This window comes from Geospiza fortis, unplaced genomic scaffold, assembly GCF_000277835.1.
Source record: "Geospiza fortis unplaced genomic scaffold, GeoFor_1.0 scaffold11, whole genome shotgun sequence".
NCBI classification, from domain to species: Eukaryota; Metazoa; Chordata; class Aves; order Passeriformes; family Thraupidae; genus Geospiza; species Geospiza fortis.
The window spans coordinates 3,141,959-3,167,165 of record NW_005054304.1 but is presented as its reverse complement, the minus strand read 5'-3'; the positions used below and the strand labels follow the sequence as shown (position 1 = coordinate 3,167,165).

The following is a 25,207-nucleotide window of genomic DNA, read 5'->3' as shown; positions in this document are numbered from 1 at the left end:
CTGCAAAAAGGGGAAAGGAAACATTGTGGTGGGCTTCACTGTTCCTGTTATCTGTCACTTCAGAAGAAAAATATAAGCAAAGAAACAACAGTCTCCAGCTAAATCTCACAACTGGTCATGAAGAAACTGCTTGGATATTTCTCAAAACCTTACATTTTGATGGCTAAAAGTATTACCAATATCTATGGGCAGGGAAACAATGATTGTAGCAAAATCACAACAGCTCAAGAGCAGCAATCTGGCCCAGGACTCAGCCAGATAAAAAATAATCAGAACTTCAAGCTGCCAGAGCAGATTCAAAAATCTTTTCCATGAAATATCTATTACCATGTTTATTGTATAACAAGTATTCTCAAATTCCCCTTAGAGGTATACAAGAGTGATGCACAAATAACAAGCTCTTACCCACTACAGATCTTCAAGGCTTATAGGAGATTAGATCTTTATAAAATACTATAGATTATGTCCCTTTTTGAGACCTCTTGTCAGAGGGGTCTTATTCGTTACTCTACAAATACAAATGCAATATTATACTATCAATACTGATTTGAGCAACACCAGCCTGTCAATTAGCAGAACACATCTGTAGACACTGAGGACACAGGCTGCAACATTTTTTAGGTTCAGACAACCTGCATGACTGACAAAGAAAAGAGCTATTCTTATTGGGGACCATCTATCAATCACTGCCATCTGTGAGACTCAGTGCCTTTCTGATAACATAGTATCTTCCTCCTTTAACAACTCTTTCTTTCTCTAAAGAATGGTCCACCACCTGAGCAGAGCCTGTACCTGGAGCCCTTTATACATTTCAATGTAAGCAGCTAGGCTGGAAGAGCATGTTTGACTCCTGTCAATAGTAGTCCTAAAAAGCTAAAAAAAGTGTTGAAAAACCAGAAAAAAAGCACATCAATTACACTATTGTGACTTCTTTCTCCCAGCCATCATCAAAAATTCTGACAAGCCAGCCAAGCAACCAAAACTCTTGATACGTTTTGCCAATACACCTTTAAAATGCCAAACAAAACGCCAAACAAAACAAATCTAAAAGCACCTTTTTATGTACTTTGCTTATATCCCAGAGGCTGCTCAAACAGCCAGCTCTGCAGCCTGCTCAGGAAATGAGCATTTAGGCAACACAGGTTTTCCCAGAGGCAAGATTTTTTTTAAAGGAAAAGAAAGCCCTTGGAGAATGCTTCCTTTAAGCAGCCTCTTCTGTTTTACACTGATGTGGCTGGAGCATAAAGCCCCCTTGATCACAGATGAGCTACGAAGGCTGAGCAGGGGCAATCCTCCAAGCAGGCAGGTTTCAAGCTTGAGGGTTTTTTCCCCCCCAGTCAAGCTCTTTGTTACCAGATCACCTTACCAGGCACTCTTCCATTGGTTTTCTGCTGAACAGTATGGCTGAATGTGGTAAGGAATTGATGTTGTGGGCATGAAATGATAAATTCGAATTAATTGCTGAAGGCATCATTCAGGAATTGTGGGCCATTATCCCCTATCACATCTGGAACCCCACAGTGAGTGACCTGTGGTTCACAAACAGGTCCCTGTGCCACCAGCCAGGCAACACTTCAGTGATGAGTCAGTGGTGCTCTACGAACAAAGGGCAAAACTTCCCATTGAATTGGAGCAGATGAAGGGCAAGCAGACCTATCACTGGATCTCTTGGCATTGGTCCTTTTCTTGCTTGCTGTCTTCCCCGACTCCTGCCCATTACTTTTGAGTATCCACCTTCAGAAATGGCTTCTATTCATTCCTCTCTGGGCAGGTTGGGTTACCTTTGTACAGCTCAACCTAACCAAGACAATCACTGTAAACTACTGACATTTCTGATCTGTAGCTTTCATTAGCATTTCTTCTCTTCCACATCCTCTAAACAGATATAGTCAAGTGCAGTAACTTCAGAAACAGTCTTTTTACTTAGAGGAATGTGAGCTACTTTTGTTGATGTTTCACTTCCAGAAACTGCTTCAAAGACTTTTAAAGAAGAATCATCCTATTTCTTGTTGAAGTGTATTTGTAAAAACCCAAACTCTTCATTTGTCATTGGGTTACACAACCTTTAAGATTCTCTATTTTTTCTTTCAGTCTTTATCAGAACTCTTAAATTCCATCTCAGTCAGAATCACAATTCTGATTTCAATCTTGTGATCACACAGAGCACTTAATTCATATGCCTACTGCTCCATTCATGATAGTCAGCCTTATTACTTCTAACAGCTAAAAGAACACCCAACTCCACCAATTAGGTGACATATCAATTTCCTGTAACATCTTTCCAAAGTAACATTCCATTATATATACAGAAGAAAGTACTCTTGAAATTTTGCCATCACTTTGTCCAGCAATCTACCATCATCTTTGGGCTTATTACATTGCAGCACAGATGCTGATACTCCACGGCTATAGGACACTTTATTGCTAAATTTTCTGTCATGCGTTTGTTTCCTAGAAATTTCCAGCTAAGGCTTCAAACTAACAGCTTCCAGTGTTTGGACCTTTCAGAAGAGGATTCAAGTACTTTTGCTTGTCTGCTTTTGGTGGATACTTAATTTTGATGAGGTAAGAACACAATACAGAGGTAGGTTAATCAGCAATCCTTTGTCCTAATTAATAAGGAAACTCTTGGGCATTTAATTCAAAGCATGAGAGCAGTTCCACAGCTTTCAGGGACACAGGGCTAATGTCCATTTTCCAGATGACATGGCTGCAGAGAGGTTACACAGGTGCTGATATTGATAACTACTGTCATGCTTATCATGCTCGTCCCTTTATTAGACTTCAAAGTGTGTCTTTAATCAAAAGAAACTTCACCAGGAATTTAAGTTTCAGTACATGCAGATTTTGAAATTATAGTGCAACTATAGTTTGATACAAGTCTGATTGACTGTCCTATGTATCACAGGCAATGACAGATACTCTTAACCTTGTGCAGGGTGCTCCTTTACAGCCTCTGCTCTCATTTGCCTGTGTTTTAACCATGCCTTCCATTTCAAAGTCTGCTTTAGGCTGACAAAATTTCAGAAGGTTCCAGCTGAACCCAGAGTTCAGCTGGATGCTAGAATGAGCTGCAAATCCCACTCATGTGCCCTCTGTGCATTCTGAGAGCCTGAGAACAGCAAATACTTACAAGTAAGTAAAAATTAGGCTTAAAGGTGTTTTAGTGTCCAAGAGCAGCGACAACAGTTATGACAACTTTTGGTCTTACTATTGTGACTCCCCACCATGACATGGGAGAAAAAATAACTAATATCAACATTTGTGAACAAACAGACACTACAGAGACAAGGATCACAGAAAGCCTTATACATGCAATTAGCATTTTTTACATTCAGTGGAAGTTTTCTATCATAAGCCATGGAAAATAAGGCTTTGTGTGAACATATGAACAATGAGTATAAAATTAAATGTTGAATAACTGTTCATTTCACAAATACCTTCCACCCAGACTAACATGATAGAGAAGTAATGTAAAAATAGTTTGCAGTTGTGCAACTAAACCCCTTACTGCAAACATAAGGAAAATGGCTCGAGCAGCCTTAATTTGATGATTTCTTAACTTGTGACTACTTAGCCTTTATATGTTTATTAATGTTGAGATTTTTTTTATTCCTGTAATTATTAGTAGATATTACACAGGGAGGAAGGACTTCCTTCAGCCCCAGGCAAAGGGCATGTGACAAAAGGACTGTGTAGTATTCTCAAAGCTCATTTGTATGGGGCTGGAATTCCTCACAGCCTGGGCTGCCATTTTTCCCACTTTATGTTCACAAGCTCCCTCCTCTCTCTGCAGCAGCGGGTGTTTGTGGAACTGAGGGACAGATGCTCAATCTCAACAAAGATCAATGTGGCTCCAGGGAGCACTGGAGCATCTTTTCCCTGATATTAGACTTCACTATCCTGAGGCTGTTCCTATGTGGCAGCTTATCAGGTTGTCAGTCTGTCTTTAAGATAGCTCTCTTTATCTTGTTTTTTTAAATAAGAATGTATATTTAAAAGACATACCTGTCCAATAATAAGAGGGACTACAACAGTCATAAACAGCTGCGAGAATATGGATGTAAAAGGCACAGAGGAGGATGATCCAAGCTACAAAATAAAGATATACCATTAACATTGCACTTTTCCTTAGTATCTGCAAATTTCATACACAGATATCACACATTTATATGCATTTTATTTTACACATATAAACTGGGAACTATGTGCACTAGAAGTAGCCACCCATGTTTAATAGTTAAGTCACAATAAAGCATTTGGTGTTCCACAAAACAGAGCTAAACCAATCTCTGATTATTTTATAACTTAGGGTAATATTTCCATCAATATTCATTTAATTGAAAACCTGCTGCACATAGATGCCAAGTAAATTATATAAGCATTTGTAGGATGATAGTCTAAAGAGACAGTGAGTGAATCCTCCTAACTAAACAGTTAGCTTGACTTACTTTACCATTTATACAAACATCAAACAACAGAAGTCAGTGTAGTTATTTCAATAAATAAATGAAAATAATGAAATAGTGAAGAAAACATTCACATGTTTTATTTCAGCACTGTCTAAAAAGAGATATACTGGAAGTATGGAACTACTCTTTCATTAAGACAACTGAACTGACAGTCTTAGTCTTCAAATAGTTGATCTCTCTAACAATAATTGTAAATGCTAGAAGTATTTTTTTAAGATGCTGGTAGAAAACAGGAACACACACAGTCAGCAGGATTTTTGGAACCTGCTTCAGAATGTTTAGGAAAATATACAGTATTTTTTACGTTCTGACTCGACTTGTTTTAGGCTAGGTAATTAGAAAGTTTCCTTTAATGCAATTTAACACCTCTTTAACGGCAATGGAACACACGTTAAGAAACATACACTAAGGAGACTGAATAGCATTGTCAGAGCTCCCATAGACAACCACTTGCTTCTCAATGAGGCAAAGGACACAACACTAAGGTTTTCAAAGATCCACTCTATTTTATATTTTACACTTCACTTTAAAGATTCTCAAAACGACAACAGAATACAGAATCTTTTCAGCACCATCTAAATAATGCTGATTTCCTAAAGCATTCTTACATACATCATTCTCATAAATTATACTTTTCACACTTACCTTTCTTTCCAAGCTACCTTTGTGACAGACAAGGTGATCATGCAATCTAGTAACTTGCTATAAGCCTGCCTTGAAAAATCAACATATGGCCAAACAAATGGGTTTGGCATAAAACAAGATTCTTCATAAATTTGAAGAACAGAAAAATCAGAAATTTCATATAGTGAAGTATTTTAATTTATGGAAATGTACAAATGTACAACTGCACTGCTTTTTTGTACCTGTACATTTGTACATGCACCGCTCGGGAAATGGGCAAACACACCTGTGGGGCATGTCTCTGGGCAAACTGAGCTTCTGCAGGCAAATGGCCTCAGATTTCATGTCCCTTGCTGAATAGACTCTGGGTGGAGAGTCTCAGCAGGAGCACACAGGATCTGGCTGTTTCCTATGTGCTACCTGAACTGGCAACATCAGCTAAGACTCAGTGTGACCGCTTAACAAATCACAACATCTCGTCACCATCACCTCCAGCTGTAATGATGTGGGCACATGGGAGGGGACCCGAGAATGATGCCACAGCTGAGAATTTTGGTCTGCAGGTGGGGACTCAGTAGCCTAAATTTCCCACAGAGTCAAGAGGGAGAAGTGAAAGCTTGCATAGGAAGAGTCAGATCACCCACAGAGTACCCAAAGTCTGGCAGGGCAGCCAAATTTCCAAGGGACACAGGGCACTCTGATGTTTCCCTACAGAGAGCAGAGCCCTCCAGCATCCCACTCATCATCTCCTTGTTGTTTTAATTCTTGTAAGAAGCTTCTGAAATTTTAAAAGGTTCTTAGTTTTTCAAATTGTAGTTTGACTTATGTGCTGAGGAGCTAAAAGCATTACTTACTCTGTATTCCAGGAAGCCTTTTTAAGTGAAAGTGAAGATTTTTAAACTTTAAAATCTGCCTGGGCCACAGAGGAGTCAGTCTAAGCAAGCCAGGACACTTGAACAGCTTCACAGAACTACAACAGTTTGGCACTGACTCCTGTGCTTTTCTATAAAAATGTTGATTGGACTTTGCTCACTATTTTAAGCTTTATGCTCAGTGGATGCATAATCAGTTTCTAAGTTAGGAATGAAAAACTATTCAACAGAATTCAACAGAATTCTGCTGAAAAAGGCATAGTCTTGCCAGCTTTTTAAAATGTTACTTCAAACATAGTGTCTTCAAACTGCTGGGAATTTTTAAGCACTTTGTGTATCTATAAGGATATGTTCTGCTTTGGATGTGGGGTTTCTGGTATTTGTTTCGCTGTGTGTTTTAGATAATTACAAACTGAATTAAAGGTACTGATACTACATCTTCAAACAGACTTCTAAACTTCGTTTCCCTTCTGTATATTTTGACAATAATTTCAGTGGGCTGTTATTTATCAAAATCTATCTGTTAGATTATGTCTCTCAACTCTTGTATTACCTTACCCTTAAATCTGTTTCCTGAGAAAGAAGCAGAAGATAAGCTATAGGCTGAAGAGAAGGCATGAACTTCTCAATCACACAGAAAATAAAGACATTTTAACCCAGACTCTGGACATATGGTGGCTAACCACAAAGAATCAAAACTACTAAGGAACCCAAAGCTAATGGAGGCATATTTTGACCAGGGCCTTCTCATTTGTAGCATGAAAACTCATCAGGCTCACAACTCTGTCTCATGGACCCTCAGACATTACCTGGGCTCCAGAGTTCCCTTGAACATATCTTTTGGATATGTTTGCCACACTTGTTTTGAGAAAGAGAAGTGAGAATTGAGGAAACAAAAACCTGGATATAATGTTAATCAAACCTTCCTACACACTTACAAAATGCAAATATTCTGTCTGAATAAATGAATAGGATTTCGCTCAGGTTTTAGTTGGATCAAGCTAAGTTCTGTGCTCCATTAGCTGTCATGACAGGTTTTTTTTGAGAACTATCTAGATGATGTGCATTGCACAGAAATTACTATTAGGCTGATTTTATTAGGTTGAAATTATTAGTAGGATGATTATCTTTGGCTGCCCTCCTTGTTATAATGATCTCTATACCTAAAAATGAACCTTTCTTCAATGGCAAACAGATGTACTGTAAGAACTGGCATAAAAACATAAAATCAAACTGCTGATTTATAGCTGAAAAAGCCCCACCCCTACCTGATTGGAATGATGTATGGAAGATAAAATGCACCACTTAATGAAAAAGGAATCACAGACTTCATACCACCATATTGTCCATGCTTGTTTAGGAACATTTTTTAAAGTTTGATATTGTGATGAGATTGTTACACACCATTCTGGAGAGCAGCATTTCAGTTAAAGGTTTAGTCATAAGCCAGCCCTGCTTTAATGGACTCACTATTCAAGAAAAGATCCTGAAAATTCTTGATTAGTGAAAGATACTTTTTACTTAAATAATCTGAGTGATTTCAGCAGGGTAACTCAGATAAGCAGAAAGATAATTCCAGGCAAATCTTCCCAAACAATTCTGTCACCATGCAGTACTTCAAACCTGACCTGCAGCATTCTTGCTAATTTAGTCCTAGACCTTTCTTCTCAAGAGACTGCCTATTTTATAAAAACCCAACAAATAATTTAGTGGGTTTCTTTATGAGTTTGTGGTAGAAACACTGGCTTATCCTTAATTAAAAGGCTATATTTAACTGGATATGGTAAAAAAACCAAAGAGTAAAACCCAAACTTCCTTGCATAAAAAACAAGACAATTGCATCTCCCATCCTAGACTGTCTGCAAAGCCAGACACTCCATTCTCATCTTTCTGGCTGACCAGGCAGGTATCACAGGGGGTGTTCCCAGATCTTCACTGCCATGGGCTCAGAAGAAACACATCATCCCAGTCCCACCAAATGACAGCCCAGTGATACCTGTGCTGCACACACTGTGCCCTCTTTGGAGCAGGCTGTCCTTTGGGGGCAGTTTTTACCCTCCCAGTGCTCTCCTGCAATTAATGCTTCCTCAGCTTGTGTCTTTGTGCTCTTCACACACCATCAACCAGCTTCAGCCTCACCAGTTGCTGAGCACAAAGGAGGAAGTGAGGCAGGGGTGAAAAGAGGGCAGAACTGGTGGGGAGGGGCACTACTCGCTGCTCTTTTACTCAAGATATTCAACTTTAAGCTTTTCTTTTCTACATTCTGGTGGAAGGGTCTGGCTACTCTGACACCCCCTTTAAATTTTGCATTCAATGCTGTATTGTCACTGCTTCTGGTTCCCCTCATCCAGCCCAGATGCAGTTGCCTCAGAGGCCTGTCTGGAACACCCTATGCCCCGATCCCTTTACATCCTGCTGGGGATGGCAGGTCCATTACAGAAAGGCCATGGAATGCAATGCACTTTTGGAAAAGAGGTGGATGGCATCCAGTTTGGTGATGAAGGGCAATGAACAAGAGTTAGCAGCTGAACAAAGCCCTCCCTTGCCCTGGACTCCCTCCAGAGCCCTTACCCTGACCCAGTTGTGGCAGCATGTTACAGCAAGCAGAAAAATAACCAGGGGTCCCTCAGAAACCCAGAAATGGAACTGCTGTGATGGGAAATGCCATGGCAGCAATGGTGCTGAGGCTCTGGGAAGCAGGGAGCACTTGGAAGAGCTCTGATGTCCTCCTGTGCCCACAGTGCCCAGCTCCAGATTTCAGGCAGGAGGTGGAAAGAGGTCATTCCTACACAACACCTAAGCAGAGCTGACAGGTCACTGGGGTGCCCTTCCCACCCCCCTCCTTACAGGCAGTCACACCCACAGCATTTGGACATCTTGGAAAGGCACAGAAGCCAGGCAAGACATGCCAGCTCCCAGCCACTGACCCCCAGGCATTGACTGGTACTGAAATAATCCAGCTGGAATGGGTGGAAGGGAAGGGGAGGCATATCACTGAGAATAGGATTTCTATAGGACATGTTTAAATTTAAAAATAAAGGTTTTAATTACACCTGTCAAAAACTGCAAATTGTCTCTTGCCTCAGAAAGGGGTATGGTATCCAATACCATCTCGAACAGAGGTGGTATCCAATGCTTTGGCAGTCATGTATTTTAACAAGGAGATATTTCACTATTATTCTTAAAAACTAAACTTAAATCCTCCAGTTCTGTTAAATAGCTTGATATATTTTACAAATTCTTGCATATTCTATATGCTTGTATGGCTGTGGGAGTTGATTTGGCACAAATGAAAAAGTATCTATTTGTCTACATATACCCTCCAGTTCTGTTGCCAAATTAAAAAAAAAAAAATCAAAGTTTCACATTCAGAAGTATGGAAAAACAAAAGCTGACAATCTGGCCTTCTTTTTATTTCCTAGGTTGGGCAATGATATTTCAAGGTTTCCCTTGTTAAAGTGATCACAGATGCCTAATCCCCCTTGGGTTCCCCTATGACACATTAAATACCAAGCCAATCCAAACACACCTGTGGATTTTAACACCATTTATAGAGCTATAAAAATAACCATAGGTATTCTTCATCTGAAATACACCAGAGCTACTCTTCCACTTAACTGTGGTGCAATGATCTGGAGGGTTAATGTATAGAAACAAGATCAAGTTTACAACCCAGAAACACCTAAATGGGAATTAGATTAATACCCTTGGAGATCAGGGACTTAAGGACTTGCATCCAAAAATTCTGCTGCTAACAAGGGCCTGAAAAGGCTGGAAAGACACAGATTAATCAATACAGGGTAATTAAGAACCATGAATATTATTTATCCACGAAAAAGAAAACTGTGATGTACCAGAAGAAATAAATCAGTGGAGATAGGGGATACTGGAGACATTGCACAAGGCCTGCATAAGCCCTTGTGAAGCAAATTGCACAACTGTGCAGGATTTGTATTACCTGGGCTGAAGATGGAATTAAACCTGGAGCAGGTGCACAAAACACCTCAGATTAAGGGATTTGTTTTATGAATTCAAAGATTAGAAATGCATGTCTTGTTTAGCCTAGCTGACTGAAGGCTGGCAAAGAGAAAGTCCGAGCCAGGGTGATAAATTTCAGAGAAGTGCTATCCAGATGTATAACACTGGCAACAAAGACAAATGGATTACACATCTTTAACCAGTACTTACTGGAAATTAGTTTTCTGTTCATCAGAGACACAAGTTTCTAGTACTGCAAGGGTGGAGGGAGAGCAAAAATCCTTATGTTTAGGTTGGATCATGTTCAGTTCTGAGGTGAATTGCAGGAAAAGAGGAGGATTGGATGAGTCAGGCTGGGAATCTCCTGGTAGTCTAGTTCTATGATCCTATTAAAGATGTGTGGTTAACTTCTGCCCATGTTGGAGCAGGTTGTGCACTAGAAAGGCTCCCCTACTTTTACATAGACGAAAATCTCAAGAGCAATAACACCTAGAAAAGCACCTAGAAAAACCTACAGTATCTTGTGTGTGAGTCAAGAACAAGGAGGGTCCCTATTATTCTCTGCTACTTGTTCCAATTTAAATAGCAAACCCATAAAAGATGTATGTGAAAAAAGCAATAAAATGATTAAGTAAATATTTCACAGCAGTCATTGAAAAGTTCTAGTTAATTGTAAGGAGTCTGGATCAGATCAGAGAATTTTGTTTTCCCAATGATTAAAGAAGAAAGGAAACAGTGAGGTAAATAACCAGGTAGAAATAACGATGCACTTTAAATCTTCCACATGAATGAGTTGATCTGTTAATAGCTAATGCACTGTGCTGCTCCCCCTCCCTTCCCCCCCCACCATAATCAGCCTTTTGTCACATACCAGTGAAATCCATTAGCTGCAACTTCCTTATCAACTTCCAAGGCTTTCCAGCTACTAAGATATTTGCATATTTAACGATTCATTTGACTGGTATCAACTCTCATTTACCAAGTGCTTGAGAAGAAAAACAAGGCATAGTGTGTAGAAGTTCTCTTTAAAAACAAAAAAGTACTGACAGCTCTTTTCAACAAACAGATTTATCTGGATTAATGGGATGGTAGTAGACTCGGTAAAAAAATCTGAGAAGTATCAACAACTTTTGGACCCATAGTTTAATTTAAAGATTGTGAATACAAGTGAAAGCTCCTCAGCATTTAAATCAGCCTCTAATTTCACTTTATTTATTTCACTTTTCTCTGTGCTACTTGCACCAAATTTCCTTCACTTATCCACTCCTGAATTATTTCAGCAGTGCTACTTTCTAGTACTTATGACATCACCACTATTGCCAACATAAAAACAAAAATTCAGGAATCAAGAACAGGACCAAGCTCATAAAGCCTTGGAAAGATCCTGTTTTGACACAAATGTCCTGGTAGTTTTATTGGCAAAGGAGCTAAAGGGGGAGTAATGTCTGACAGTCCCACAGAGGGTTTGCCAAGTGTATCTTTAAAAATACACATGAATTTTGTATCGGGTCTTTAACTGCTCTGCAGGCATGCTTCTGAAGATAGTGAAGTATATAAAAATGTAAAATACTGACTTATCTCTAACATTTTTGATGGCTTTCAATAGAAGTACATAGATTCACACACTTAAGATTTCTGCTACTTTGATAACTAACCTTGGAGAAAACAAAACTTCTTTTTCTGCTTTAAAAATGTTCATGATGGATCTGTTACTCTCCAAGTGTGCAAAGTGACAAGAGGGGCATGGACAGCCTCATTCTCTGAATGCTTTGGTACACAGCCTCCTAATCATTGCTAATGAAGCATTGCAGAATGCTGCAAAGAAATATCAAACAGCATCACCTCATGCTAACTTGAAACTGATTTAACTTGCTTTGTTTCTGCTCACCCCATATATGAGCTCCAGTTATATACAGTTTATGGGATATTGGCCATTTGTAACATCTTTGCTGGGAATATGGCATATTAACTGTTAATAACAAGGGTTAACATGAAGATGATGATAATGCTGATTAACATAACTGGGAAGAAAGATTCAATAGCTTCTTATCAGGCAAAATGTTAATTAGAGGTATCTGTGACAAAGTCAGATATTCTTTATAAATTTTATAAAGTTTAGCTAAGCATCTTCATACAGTCCAGTAATTACAGGCACGGCATTTAAGCCTTCATTAAAATAATCTGAACCTCTTAGAACGTTAATTTTGATTAAGATTTACACCAGAAGTTTCATAGCAGAAATATATTTTTCAGAAATGTAACTGACTTCCTCTTCAACACCATTCACTTAAGATGATAAATTATTTGCATTAAATGCATTATTTATTACAGCTTCAACATGCCTTTATCAATGTTGTTTAGACAATTTATATTTACATTACTGGGCAATTATGAACAAAAAGACAGCTCAGAACATTATATTCTCTGGTGCACACAGGGCAAAATGAAAACAATAACTGCTACCTCAGGTTAAGCTATATAACAAAAAGAAGCTAATAGACAACAATGTATTTTATTTCTGGCAGCTCTAAAGGTATTTTATGCACTCTACACAGGGAGAATAACAAATATGAACATTCAGACTATCATAGCACAACTCAGTGGAAGAGTTAATGCTCAAGAGTAGCAGATTCAGGAACTAAAATTCATTGATTATGTTGACTTGAAAGGCCCATGAATAGCATTCAGCAGCTCAGCTCAGTTATTGCAGAGGTAAATGGAAGTTTTATTTTGAAAGTTGAAAATTCCACCCTGTATTAATTAAGCATTAAGGCTAAGTTGCATGACTATGCTGAATGCTTCAGAGAAGGAAACCAGGACTTTTCTAGTCCGTGTTTCTCACTGCACAGTAACTCCACAGTCCAACAAGAAATGATGGAGCTGCAGGTTGTAAGCAAGCACACAGAAACATGTGAGCTGTGTGCTTGAATCCACTATGTGCTCACCAGGCCAGATGTATCAAGGACACTCAGAGAAAAACTAGAGAGGTTCACATGAAAAAAGGGTTTCAGCAGTCCAAACCACAGACTGTCACAGGACATGGAAACTTGGGTTGTGCACATTCAGCTGTCCCAAATACCTACCACAGGATAAACTGAACCTTCAGAGAGGGCAGACCTCCTCTTAGCAAGGTGTGCTGCGGGGCTGACCAGAATCCTGCTCTTCATCTGTGAAACCCTCAACAGAGACCTCAAGAAGTTTTAAATATTTACATAGCACAACAGAAGTCCTCAAGTTTTGGGCTCTGTGACAAAACCCCACAGTTCTTGTAACTCCCCTCATCCCCAGACTAGTTTGTTTATTGCTCTGATGACAAAGCAATTCATGTGTGTATCTTCCTCAAGAATAACAAGTCCGAGTCATGTCACAAACCACCTAATAATTGATGTGAATTTTACACACTTCTCATACAAATGTTTCCAGGGCTGGTAGGAAGAACAGAGACATGATTTGCCTTCCTTTTCTTGCACACATGAAGTTTTGCCACCTCCTCTGAGAAGTAATAGTGAAAACTGCAATTTATGGGGCAGAATATCTTGTTATCTGCCTATAAAGACACCAAACAAAAGAACTTTATCTTGACTGAAAATATTTAGAGATCTTTCCTCAACATCTCAGTTTCTGCAGAAAATAGCCACTTTGAGTATTCAGTGCCCCAAACTTAGTGAGGTAAAGCACAGGGAAAGCTGACAGTGAGCAAAAGTAAAAAGAGCTGAAGTTTCACTTAGAAACATGGGCACAGGTCTCTGAATGAATGCCTGTGGAAGAAACACTTTCTACATACAAGAGAGAAGAGGACTGGAAAACAGTGAGGCAGACCATCCTGAATCAACATATTTAGTTCAAGAACAACAAACCATCTGTCTTTTTTGAAAGGAAAGTTATCTTTTTCAACCTAGAGTAAGTCTATGGTTCCAGGTGTACGAGAAAGCTTTGCTGGTGTGTATCAATATGTACAATATGGTCAAAGCAGTTTGTGTGTAAACACAGCTACATCAGTGAATTACAATTTGTTCTGGTAAAATAAAACTCTTCCCACACAGTTATTGTGAGGCAGTAGCTGATGTTACAGCCACTCTCACCGTACTATTTATCCCAGTTTATACTGCTATATTTGTATATAGCCCATATGTTGCTTAAGCATCCCTGCTATAAACAGTGCATCCTTTGCATGCCACTTACAAATTGTTTCAGACCAACTTCCCACTTCCCCCCCTTTCCAGTGTGCTGACTTACATACAAAGCCATCAGTAAGACAAACATAAAAGAAAATGTATGTCTTCCTTGAAATTCTTGAAGTGCTTCAGCTTATATTCCACACTCTTCACAAAGCCCCAGCTCTCAGCAGCTTGCACCACACCACACCAGCTGTGCCAGCAAATCCTCAAGCACCAAGACTTCCTATCTGACCAGGGATTTACCAAACACCACCACCCACCTGCAAAAGCCTCTCCATTGTATGCTAATATCCTTGCCTTTATAAAACATGAAGATAGAGCTTGGCCTCCTCCCTTTCTCTCTACCACGAGCTGCCAGGACCCAAGGCCCTCCTGAAGGGTGACAATTGATCTAACAGGAAGGAAGCAGCACTACATTTAGTGAGGCACAGGGGCTCCAGTAATCTGTCTTGTCTCTACCACAAAGATACTCATGGGCTTAGTTGCCCAAAAGCAAGGCTCTGTTTATCTGAGTCGTGCTTTTCCAGTTCTTCTCATCCACTTCAGATCAGTGCAATCCTGTCCAGCTCCTGCAAGTGAAAGCTCTCCAAGAGCTCTCCTAACCGAGTTATCTCCTTACCTGGCAAGTGTTTGTATTTTACCCAGCCTGACTAACAGCATAGGATTTTATACTTTTGTAAGAGCAACAGCTTTTGGTCATCTCAGAATGAAGTGTATGTATAGATAAATACATCATGATACATTTTGATGGCCTTCCTGGGAGGCAGCTCATTTCAAATATTGACCAGAAAAATCTTCTTCATTATTTATGCATTGTGAAAACCAGCCAAACTTAGATCTTAAACATAATGTCTAATAGGTGCAAGATTACCCAGTAAATGTATATTAATATATCACGATACTTACAAAAAGCAAAAGCAGAAGTGGAGTTATAACAATGCCCTGGAAGAAACAAACAAAAACAGTCTGTTAGTCAGGGAGGCAGAACAATCTTAACTTTCTTAGCTTAGTACATGGAAATACACAAACATCATTTAACACCACAGAAATTAAGTAACAAGCTCTACTTTGCTCTTCACTGAGCATGTACTTTAACATTCATGCAGCAATCATTTTATAAACTACACTCAGTACCAAATACCTTTTTTTACCTTTTTGCATCTAAGTCCCTCTGTTCTAAAATGTACAGATATATATTCTGATATACAGAAATATGGATCATTTATTTTAAAAAAACCATATTAAAGCTCTTCCCTCAGTGTGCTGTATCTTTAACTTCACTAAGCAGCTCCTCCTTAGGGAGAGGCTTGATCAAGTCCCATGGCACCCAGTCCCAGGTCCTCTTCTGAGCAGAAGCTGCCTCAACTGTGATGAATTAGGTGTCGTGACTGTGTAATGTAAGCAGATATTCCCCAAGGAAATGAGCTGAGATCTCAAAACTCATTTCACTTGATTAGACTTCATGTCTCACTGGTAGAAGGCAAGTCTTTCATCTAATTTAATCACACAGGACCACCTCAGCTTTCCACATCCCCCAGGCAGATGCAAGCAAAAAGATTTGTTGTCTTCACTGACAAGGAACAGGTTTAAAGCTGATGATTGGACAAAATAGAGGATTTTAAGTTTCATGAAAGCAAATCTTAGAATGAGTTGTTTGGGTTGGGAGTTAACATGACATGCATCACTTTCATAGCTGCAAACAGCAATTCCCCATCATCCTTCCATCTGACTTCAATATTTTATTATTGCTCAATAAAATGATTCCATCATTTAATGCATGCTAATTCATAGAGCTGGCTCAGAACTTCTCTAGGCCAGGACTACTCTTCATCCAGATAGGTCACAAGAACAGCTAGCTTTCCAGCTATTCACAAACTTTATTAAAAAAAAAATTGGACAAAGGTCTAAAACACACTCACATTTATCTGAAAGGGTGCTTATTTTATGTTTTATTTAGCTACAAGTGAAAAACAACTGAACAAAAAAACCTAGTTGTCACCTACTTTTCACTTAACCTTGAGTAACATGGCTTCACTTCAATCTCTTGGAAGAAAATATAAAGAAAAGCCTGAAACAACTAGTTTTGTATTTGCTTTCTGGGTCCACAAAAAATCACAGATTCAGACAATCAGCCACAGAGAGTTCCTATTGTGTTCCTAAAACAAAATGCAACAAATAAATGCCACAAATTATAGCAGACAGGAAGGATCAAGGAGGCAACAGTTAAGCTGTGCAACTTGAAGCCTCTGCAGAATTTAAAAACATATTTCAAAATAAATAATATATGCCATATCTCACTGCCCCACAGCCCAGATATCCATAATAATTTATCTTTTTGCAAATATCACAATTGAGATAGATCATAAAAGACTGGAAAGAGAAGTAGAAGCAGGAAGAATTGCTTCAGGGAGTCACTCACAATTTACAGGAGGTTTAGACCAAAGTGCAGATAACAGATATGAAGAAATATAGGTGTTCAAGTACAGCAGCTGGAGAGGAAGAAACAAAAGTTGGGGAAGGGAGGAGGCATCAAGGACTGAACTGACACTTGCATTCAGCAGAATCTGTGAGGAAGAGCTGACTGCAAGATCTGTGTAATGCAGGGACAACACAGTCACTGCATCAGTGACCAAAGCCCAGCTTTTAGGGACAGCTGCCACGAGTACATGAGCCACACCTTGCCCTTCTTCCCTTTCCCCACTGACAGGTACACCGCACACCTCAAATGCTACCAGACACGACCAAGTGCCTGAGTGTCCCCTCAGCCTCCTCTAATTTTGGGAGGGCAGAACCCCACTGCAGCAGGGTTCCACCTCCAGGCTTTTGCACAAGTGAGGAGGAGCATGGATGGAGCAGGAAGTGATCTGAAAGCATCCCATACTCCCCATACTCCTCCTGAGTGCAGGGAGGAGAGAGCACAGTGCCAGCTTGAGAGCACAGCCAGCTCTCCTCTGAACCTGAACAAACTCATTGATTCAGCACCATTAGCTATTTCTTACGTGCTTCGTGCCTCAGCAGGGTTTTATAATTTACCAAAAAAAAAAAAAAAGGCAAAGGTAAAAACCCACACCAAACCAAACCAACCTTTCTCTCTATCTTGTTGATAAATCAAGATTCTGTCCTTCCTCCTTGGGATGGGAGCTGCGACTTGCTATTGAATTACTTCAGAAGCTTGCCGATATTAACACAGTGGGCAACAGCCACTGCTAATTCAAAGCCACAAAAGGAAACTGCACTTCTGTGACAGCAACACTTCTTGTAATTCTGTAAGTGGGGAGCAAGAGAATCCTCCTATACCTCATAAAGAGATTCCTGAATGAGCATGCTGCAAACCTAGCATTCAAAAGGTCAATTTTAGTAATTTGTTATTAAATTTTGCTATTTAACCTGGTGATCTTAATAATCAGAAGTGGGTTTCCTGTTGCCTCACCACAGAAAGGATTTACAAGGTTGAACTTTTCCATTTTGCAACACACACACGATTCCCTGGGAAGCTAAACAATTACCTGACAGAACAGACAAGTTCATATTAAAAAATAGATGCTGTTGCTGAATCAGAGTAATCTTATGTTAATGTTTTATTTTGATAAGGAGTGCCAGTTTGAAAAACCACAGGGTTCACATTAAAACCAAAGGGGATTTCTTCTCAGTCAGTAGTGCAGTGGTGGCTGATGCTTTAAAGGGGCAAGCAAAGCAGGATTTATTCAGGGAGGGAACCTCTGTTACCCAACCAACTGATGGAAGTGCTGAAGAACAGACTTTGGGGATGCAAAGCCCATCTATAGGTTAACCTGGAAACACTGATGTGCTTTTATGAGCTGAAGCCCTTCTCTTCAGGATCCTGCCCCAGATATGAAGAAGGGCTTATGCCTAACAAGAGGCATTACCTTTCCCTGCACACAGCACCCTGCTTTGACACATTACCTCTTCATTAGGAACATGCTCCTCAACATGCTCCTGAGCATTATGCGATGCATCTCAATTCATATCCACTAAAGAATAATAAATAGAGCAGTTCAAGTCCAAAGCCTACTGACAGAAAATACAGGAGACAATTTACATTTTGAATGTAAAGCCCAAAGTCTGATTCACTAAGAATAAAGAAAATGTGGAAGCAAACAGTTGCTCCAGAGCCCAGCTCACTCTCCAGCAGAGGCTTCACAAAGATGAGAATATTCTGACACTGGCACTGTGGCTGCTTTCTAAGATTGCAACTGGCTGAGAAGCACAAAGGAAGCTAAAAATCAAAATAAAGATGACCATTTCTAAGTCTATTGGACACTGAGACCATCAGAGAGGAAAATGGAACTAAATTTGACAATGCTTTTCCCTGCCTTGCTTTCCAGGCAAGTGCTGTCAAATACATAGTGTATGGAGATAAACAGATTGTAGATTAGCACTTCCAGCAAAAGCTGAGCATCTGCCCTTGAGAATGCAAGGTCATTACACAGTTTTAGCATCTTCAAAGTTCGGGTGGAGTGTTAGGCTTCCCAACTGCTGCCCACAATGGAGTCAAAGTTGTAAAGTGACTGTCGTTTGCTATCTGCAGAAAAACTTTCAAGAAATCCATTTACACCTCTGATGTGAAAGACTGACTGAATATATTTCAATGATTTTAGTGGAAAGGGCAGGAAAAAAAATCTCAGCCTGACATGAGACACTGATACAACATAGGAGTCTGAAGAGTCAGATACTTGGAAACATCTCCCCACAGTAAAGATCATGAAACTGATTTTATTTAAGAGTTTAAATCCAGGTTTGTGTGTGCAAGCATGTACAGCAACATACATGTAAACAGCAAGGATGTACTTGGAGAGCCATTTAATTGTTATTTGCTTTGATTAGATAAAGTTGCTAAGAGGTTTTCTATAGGTTTCATCCAGTGCAACATTGCTGTAGAGCAGGTATTAAGAGGTGTTTATCCTCCAAAAGAATACATAAAATCAATACATGGAACTGGCTGCCAAATCAGACAGGGAAGGGAAGCCACCTAATGAATTTGAAACTATGGTGGCAAATCATTAAGAAATTATGCAAATAGGAAGAGGGAGGTGGGCACAGATCCAGAGGGACACATGGTAGAAGACAAGTAGGGATTATTGTAATGAGGCATGAAATACATGTGAACTTTCCTTAGTTTCCTTTACCCACAAATTTCCCATGCAATTTTTCATCATTCTTACAGGTCATCAGTACAGTGAGAAAAGCCTTAACCAAAGTCATGTCTGATTTGCCTAAAGAACCAGGGCTGGAAAGGAGAAAATGGGGTTTGTAATCAAGGCTCTGAACAAATGTGTATTTTCTGAAATCTATTTCCTACTTGTGCCTAATGTTATAGAGGCTCCTGAATGCCTCATCAGAGCAGGACACAAAAGAAGAAGAATTGTAAGCAGTGTTACATAAAAACTTACAGGGCAGCATTTCCATGCTACTGATGGGGTAAGGTGTCAGAAAAAAGCTTATGAACACTGGATAATTTCATCAGAAGACAAGCATAAATGAGAAATGAAACTCAGTCTTCTTCTGTGTACGGCAGTATTTCTCAAATTTAAGTATTTATCTCTAGAGTTCCTGACACTTTTAGGAAAAAAAAATCAATCAAAATAAATATGAGCTCAGTTGGTTAGAATATGTAGTTAATAACATCAAAAAACCACAGCCTGCACATGCCACTTCACCACCCAACACACAAATAAAAAAAATTTCCAAACACTAAACTGTAGTTTCTACAATTACAATGAGAGTGAAACTTTATGTCAAAATATGTGTTATTTCTATTTCTTATGTCTTTTTTTCCCTTGATTTTGTGTGTGGAAGTGCGTTTTCAAATTTTTTTCCTTTATTTTTAACAAGTTTGCAGACAACTTTATAATGTTTTACATTTTAAAAAGAAAACCCTTTTACCAGAAAAAAAAAAAAAAAAAAAAAAAACCAAAAAACCAACCCTTCTTCTAGCTCTGAATTAGGCATGCTTGTGAGCAGCAGGACAGCTAATACCAAAGTTCTTACAGAATACAGATATTCTCAAAAAAAAATCACAAAAGAAAAAGTAGGCACTCCTAAAGATGGAAAAGCTGACTGTTCAGTGTTTTCACTAACATGACAGAAATTGTAAAGAGCACAGCAGCACTCAGAGCCAACTCTCAGTCTATTCAAACCAAGGAGCACAAGACTCCCACTGCCCTCACCCCCCTCAGACTGGTCACAGTTCCACTTCACAGCATCACCCCTGAGTAAATACACTGTTTATTACCTGTGATACCACATTATTCATCATCTCAAATAAACTGATTAAAAGTGTACTCCCATGTCATACTGCTTTGCAGTAATGTGAACTTTAGATATCATATACAGAATGAGTCCATCTGTTAAAACGTGGTTTTCACACACCAAAATCCTCAGCAATTCTTCTCCCTTTTTCCACCTGTCCCCATACAGTTTTAGAACTATGCAGAACCTCTTGACAGACGCCACAGATCAAGGACAAAATCCCTATGCTAAATATACACACTTGGTTCCAAACCAGAAGGGCAAAACCCACTAAAAGCCAGGCTGGGACCAGGCAAGTTCTTGTGAAACCACAAGTAGGCACTGGATGCAGAAGCGGCAAAACAGAAAAGGGCCTGATAACAGCTGCAGAGGTAACTGTGAATTTCACATATCTCAGTTTTTAGGTACTAAGTCATTTGAGGATGAAGATTGCAAGTTTTTAACTGAAATTATTCCAAAAACATTTCAGTGCCGTAGTATTTGGATCCAGTGGCTGCAGGAACCTCCTTGAGAGACTCTCTTTTTATGGGATCTTTAAATAGCTTTTAATATTTGTAAGCATGGCTATACAAGCTATGCTGTTCATTTGACTTACTTAAAGATGCCAGCAGAGATGATAAATTTCTGTTGATTGAGATGTTGAAATTGATTTTCAAAATAAAACATGTTTGCCCCGTTTTGAACTTTGCCCCCATGTAAATAACATAAATGTTTGAATTTATCTCTTGCAAACTCAGATATTAAATTACAGCTTTCTCATATTACTATAATTTCAGTAATTTCCCCAAGATGCAACTTGTGTCCCTGTATTGCTCCCCCATGGACATCACAGAAACTCCTGGTGTCAGACAATTACTTGCCTTTTGTTTTCAATTCAATTATTTTCACAATAATTTCAAGTGTAAAACTCCTACTATACATCCCTCTTCTGTCAGCTACTCTAATGACATTGTTGGTTCTGAGAAGGCTTATACGACTGCAATTATTCAAAATAAAATATGTAATTAAGCTCTTTGTCTTGTTCTATATGAAATGACCATTCTGAAAGCTGGGGAGAACAAAGGCTTATGAACTGAAGCTTTTTGGGATGCTTAATACACCCATTCTCCCCATAATAAATAAGAGGAAAATCTGAAAAGATATTGAAAATAAATTCATATGTTTTTGGTAAAATGATAAATATTGTACCCTACCAAGATTACAGACTACAATACAAAATTGAAAATACAATTCTATGTAACCCTAATTCAACTATAATTAAAAATAAACACCACAGCAATAGCTGTAACTCATCCAATTAGGCCAATATTAGATTTTAATAACAAAACTGCAAAATTAGAAGCACTATGTCAAATGGCTTTTGATTTATCAGCAGGGGCAAAATAAACCAGATTTCATATCAACTATGAGATTACGCAGAGGACTTTGTGAGTTATTCCAGACATTGTTATACCTTTGTTCTGTTGTATTAATCTAGTGCCCCCAGTTGTGGGAAGGGACATTAATTTGAAAAAAAAAAAAAGAATTATGAGGTGATATTAAAAAACTTACCAGCATCAGATAACAGCAGAAATCAAAAGCATTTCCAATATTTATTAATAATTACTATTTGCAGATGTTTCTCTTGCCTACATTTTTTACAAGTGTGAAAAAATGGAATCAAAAGGAATGTGAGCAGCCAGAGTTCAGTTCTTTCAACAAAACAGATCAGAGAAACAAGAAATGCCATGATCTGAACTACCAGCAGTAACACCACCACACTTGTCACAGATGAAGCGTAAAGAATAAATCCAAAAGGAAAGAGCATTCTTTTCAGTAAGGTTGAAGGGGGGGGGTTTCTGGTATCAGATTGAGTGTTAAGCCAAGAATAAGAAAAGAGTATTTTAGAAAGGTGAAACTAGAGATAAGCCCAGTTTGCCTGGCTTTCCCAGCAGAGGGCATCTTAAACACATTAGAAATGTGTTTCTTACACAGCCACAGAATAGTTCAGAACACAGCAGTAAGGATCCTGAAGTTTTAAAGCAATTAGGAAAACTTCTCGGTGCTTTGCAGGCAATACAGGAGTAATATCTGGAATGACGCACAAAATACACCACAAGTCTCAATCAGAGGTGGAAATGACCATTTCCATCAAATGGCCTGAAACCATCAGTGAGGGGGGAGCTGGCTGGCAGGGTGTGGAGTAGATTCTACAACAGGTGGGATCCTGGGTGCTGCCTCTGGCTACACTTTGCAGGTGCTGCATCCTCTCTGCAGCAGCTCCACAGCTCTGTGTGTGACCAAGGAGGTTCCAGTGGGCCTTTGCTCACGTTTCTGGAACAGGATCAAGTCAGATCCACCACACTTGTAACACCTTCCTGCAATTTTTTCTTGCCTCTCTCTGGTGCAATGCATATAACCCAGCTCTCTTGTTGCTATCTTCAGTGACTTCAAGGAAACTATCGAGCCTGCTGGAGCTACATTTTCCTCTTCTCATTTCCTCTTCAGTTGCTTTTGCTGACCAGCACTCCTGGCCTCAAGACTTTATTCCTCTCCTTTACTTTCCATCGCAATGTAGCCTTTTAAAATTTCATCCTATGCAAATATTTTTCCTAATTCCAGCTGATTAAATCATTGTCTGTTCCTATTCAAATAAATTTCACAGGGGGTGTCAGCAGAGAACAAGATCACTAAGGTTCTGTACATCAGGATAGGGGTTTTTACACTGGCATTAAGTGGATCTTGCTTACAGGAGACATAAAAGCGAGAAAGGAACTTTTCAATCATCCATACCCTAACTCTTTTCAAAGAGTGACCCCCTTGTCTTTGCAAAAATCACTTGGACACTGTAATCCTGTAATTTCTACCACTGCAAGCAGGTTCCACACCATATAAGCATGACCTCAGGAGGAGGAGGAAAGGCACAGAACTTGTAGGATTAGGGTGTCTGTAGCTGTAAACCCAGCCCTTCCTTGAAAAAGGGTTTAAGATATAATGAGGATATAATAAACCTAATTACATGTGTTGGGGTGTAGTTTAAGTGCAAAGTATATTAGTGCAGTGTTAAGGATGCACCACTATTTCTCCTTTGTTTTGTACAGAGAAAATAAAAATGCTGTAGCAGTAACAAACATGTTTCACAAGAAAAGGTAATTTTTGATCAAATTTTTAAGTCTGTTTTCGTGAAGAAGAAAGTTTAAAAGAATCTAAATTTCTGCTGTATTTGTATCTATGCCAAGTCACAGGCAAATCTTAATTTCAATTACTAAGAAGCCATTCCCAGCAAAGCATGCCAGCCTAAGCACCTCTGCTCCCACAAAGCCATGTGGCACTAGGACAGGATGGCACTAGATGGTGCTGTGGGACCTTCCAGGGAAAACAATCTCCTCATAAAACAGAAGTTATTGTATTGTTCAATTTGCCAGAGAGTTGATTCTATATTTTGAGACACATTGAAGAGTACTAAGACCCAACAAAAGAAACTAGAGCCGCAGAAATGGAAGGAAGACACTAAGTAAACACTCTGCTTTGAGTGACACTGCTTTTTGGAGTGGCTAAGTGCCACTCTTCCACTGGAAGGCTTCTTGCCTCTCCTTCCCAAAGGAAAAGGATGCAGTTTTTATGCTCTACACCAGCCTTCCTTTAAAGGGTTCTACATGTAAAACAGAATTGAAACAGTCCCAGGTCACAGCTCCAACAGGCAAGGTCCTCACAAGACAATAATTCTCTGGGACTGGACCTCACCATCCTTTAACAGGCACCATTTTATTCCAGTCAATGTTTAAAGAGTTATTTTGACATAATGAGCTTTGAATCAATGAAACTTTGAATGAACTAATCTGTGCCTTTACTTTTCCTGCCATGATGATCAGTTGTGTAAAAAAAACCAGAAGCATAAAGGAATGATTATAGAAACCTGAGAGAAAAGCTATGGCAAATTCTAGACAAATGAGCAATTTTAAGCTGTTATCAAAATTGATTCTACTTATTTCTTTCTATACCTTTTCATGTAATTGAAAACTATTCAAGTAGAACAGGTTCTGTGTAAAGACACCACCAACAAAGCACGTTTTGTTAACATAAACACTATGTTTAAATAAACTCTGATCTCCTTCATTCTTCTTCAAGCCAAGAACCTCAAACAGTGCAAGTGTAAACACTGTAAAAACCCTCCTTGACACATGCAAGAAGAAAAAAAACCTTTATATAATGGGCAGGAGTGTTGTTCCAATAAAAACCCATAAGGGTTAATTACACATCAGTAATAGTAAAACACTTCCTTAGCATTGCAAAGGTCTCTTGGTGACCTGCTATTCAGAAATACCATCTATAACTTATCACTAAAGTGCTGGCATAATTCTCCACTGCCCCAAAATATGGGTATTATCTGCATTATCCGTGAAATCAGGTACTATCTCCCTCACCCCAAATCAAACCAACAGTATAGTTTGTCTGCAATTATTGTTATGAATTAGATAGGCTACATTGGCTTTATCAGAAAAAATGTCTCATCAGCCAACATGCTACCTGCACTCTGTAAGGTGAGAAATGCCCTCAAATCCCCAGGATCCTTTCAAGATCATTCCCAAGTCTGCTGGAAAGTCAAGATATTATCAATTAGTTTGAGACCAAGCTCACTCATACATTCCCTTGTTTTATCTTTAGTCCAAGTGCCCTGTTTTAATAAAATACATGACAAAGCTCATTTAATCTGTTTCCACTGTTCTTCTCAGGTAGGATTTCCACTCAGCACTGAGTATTTCCAAGGCTAAACCCAACCCAAATGCACAGAAGCCCATGCATAGACACAAACCCCCAAACCCAGCCCCCAGTA

General features: G+C 39.1%; 1 protein-coding gene across 1 annotated transcript in view; it reads right to left on the bottom strand.

Moving 5' to 3' along the window:
• Window positions 1-25,207, bottom strand: part of SLC10A7 (solute carrier family 10 member 7) — a gene marked incomplete at its 5' end in the record, with an annotated part of 140,166 nt that overhangs the window by 33,209 nt on the left and 81,750 nt on the right. The window contains 2 exons of the mRNA XM_031066475.1: window positions 4,009-4,092; window positions 15,031-15,066. Coding sequence (XP_030922335.1) covers window positions 4,009-4,092; window positions 15,031-15,066 — 120 coding nt within the window. The remainder of the gene's footprint in view (window positions 1-4,008; window positions 4,093-15,030; window positions 15,067-25,207) is intronic.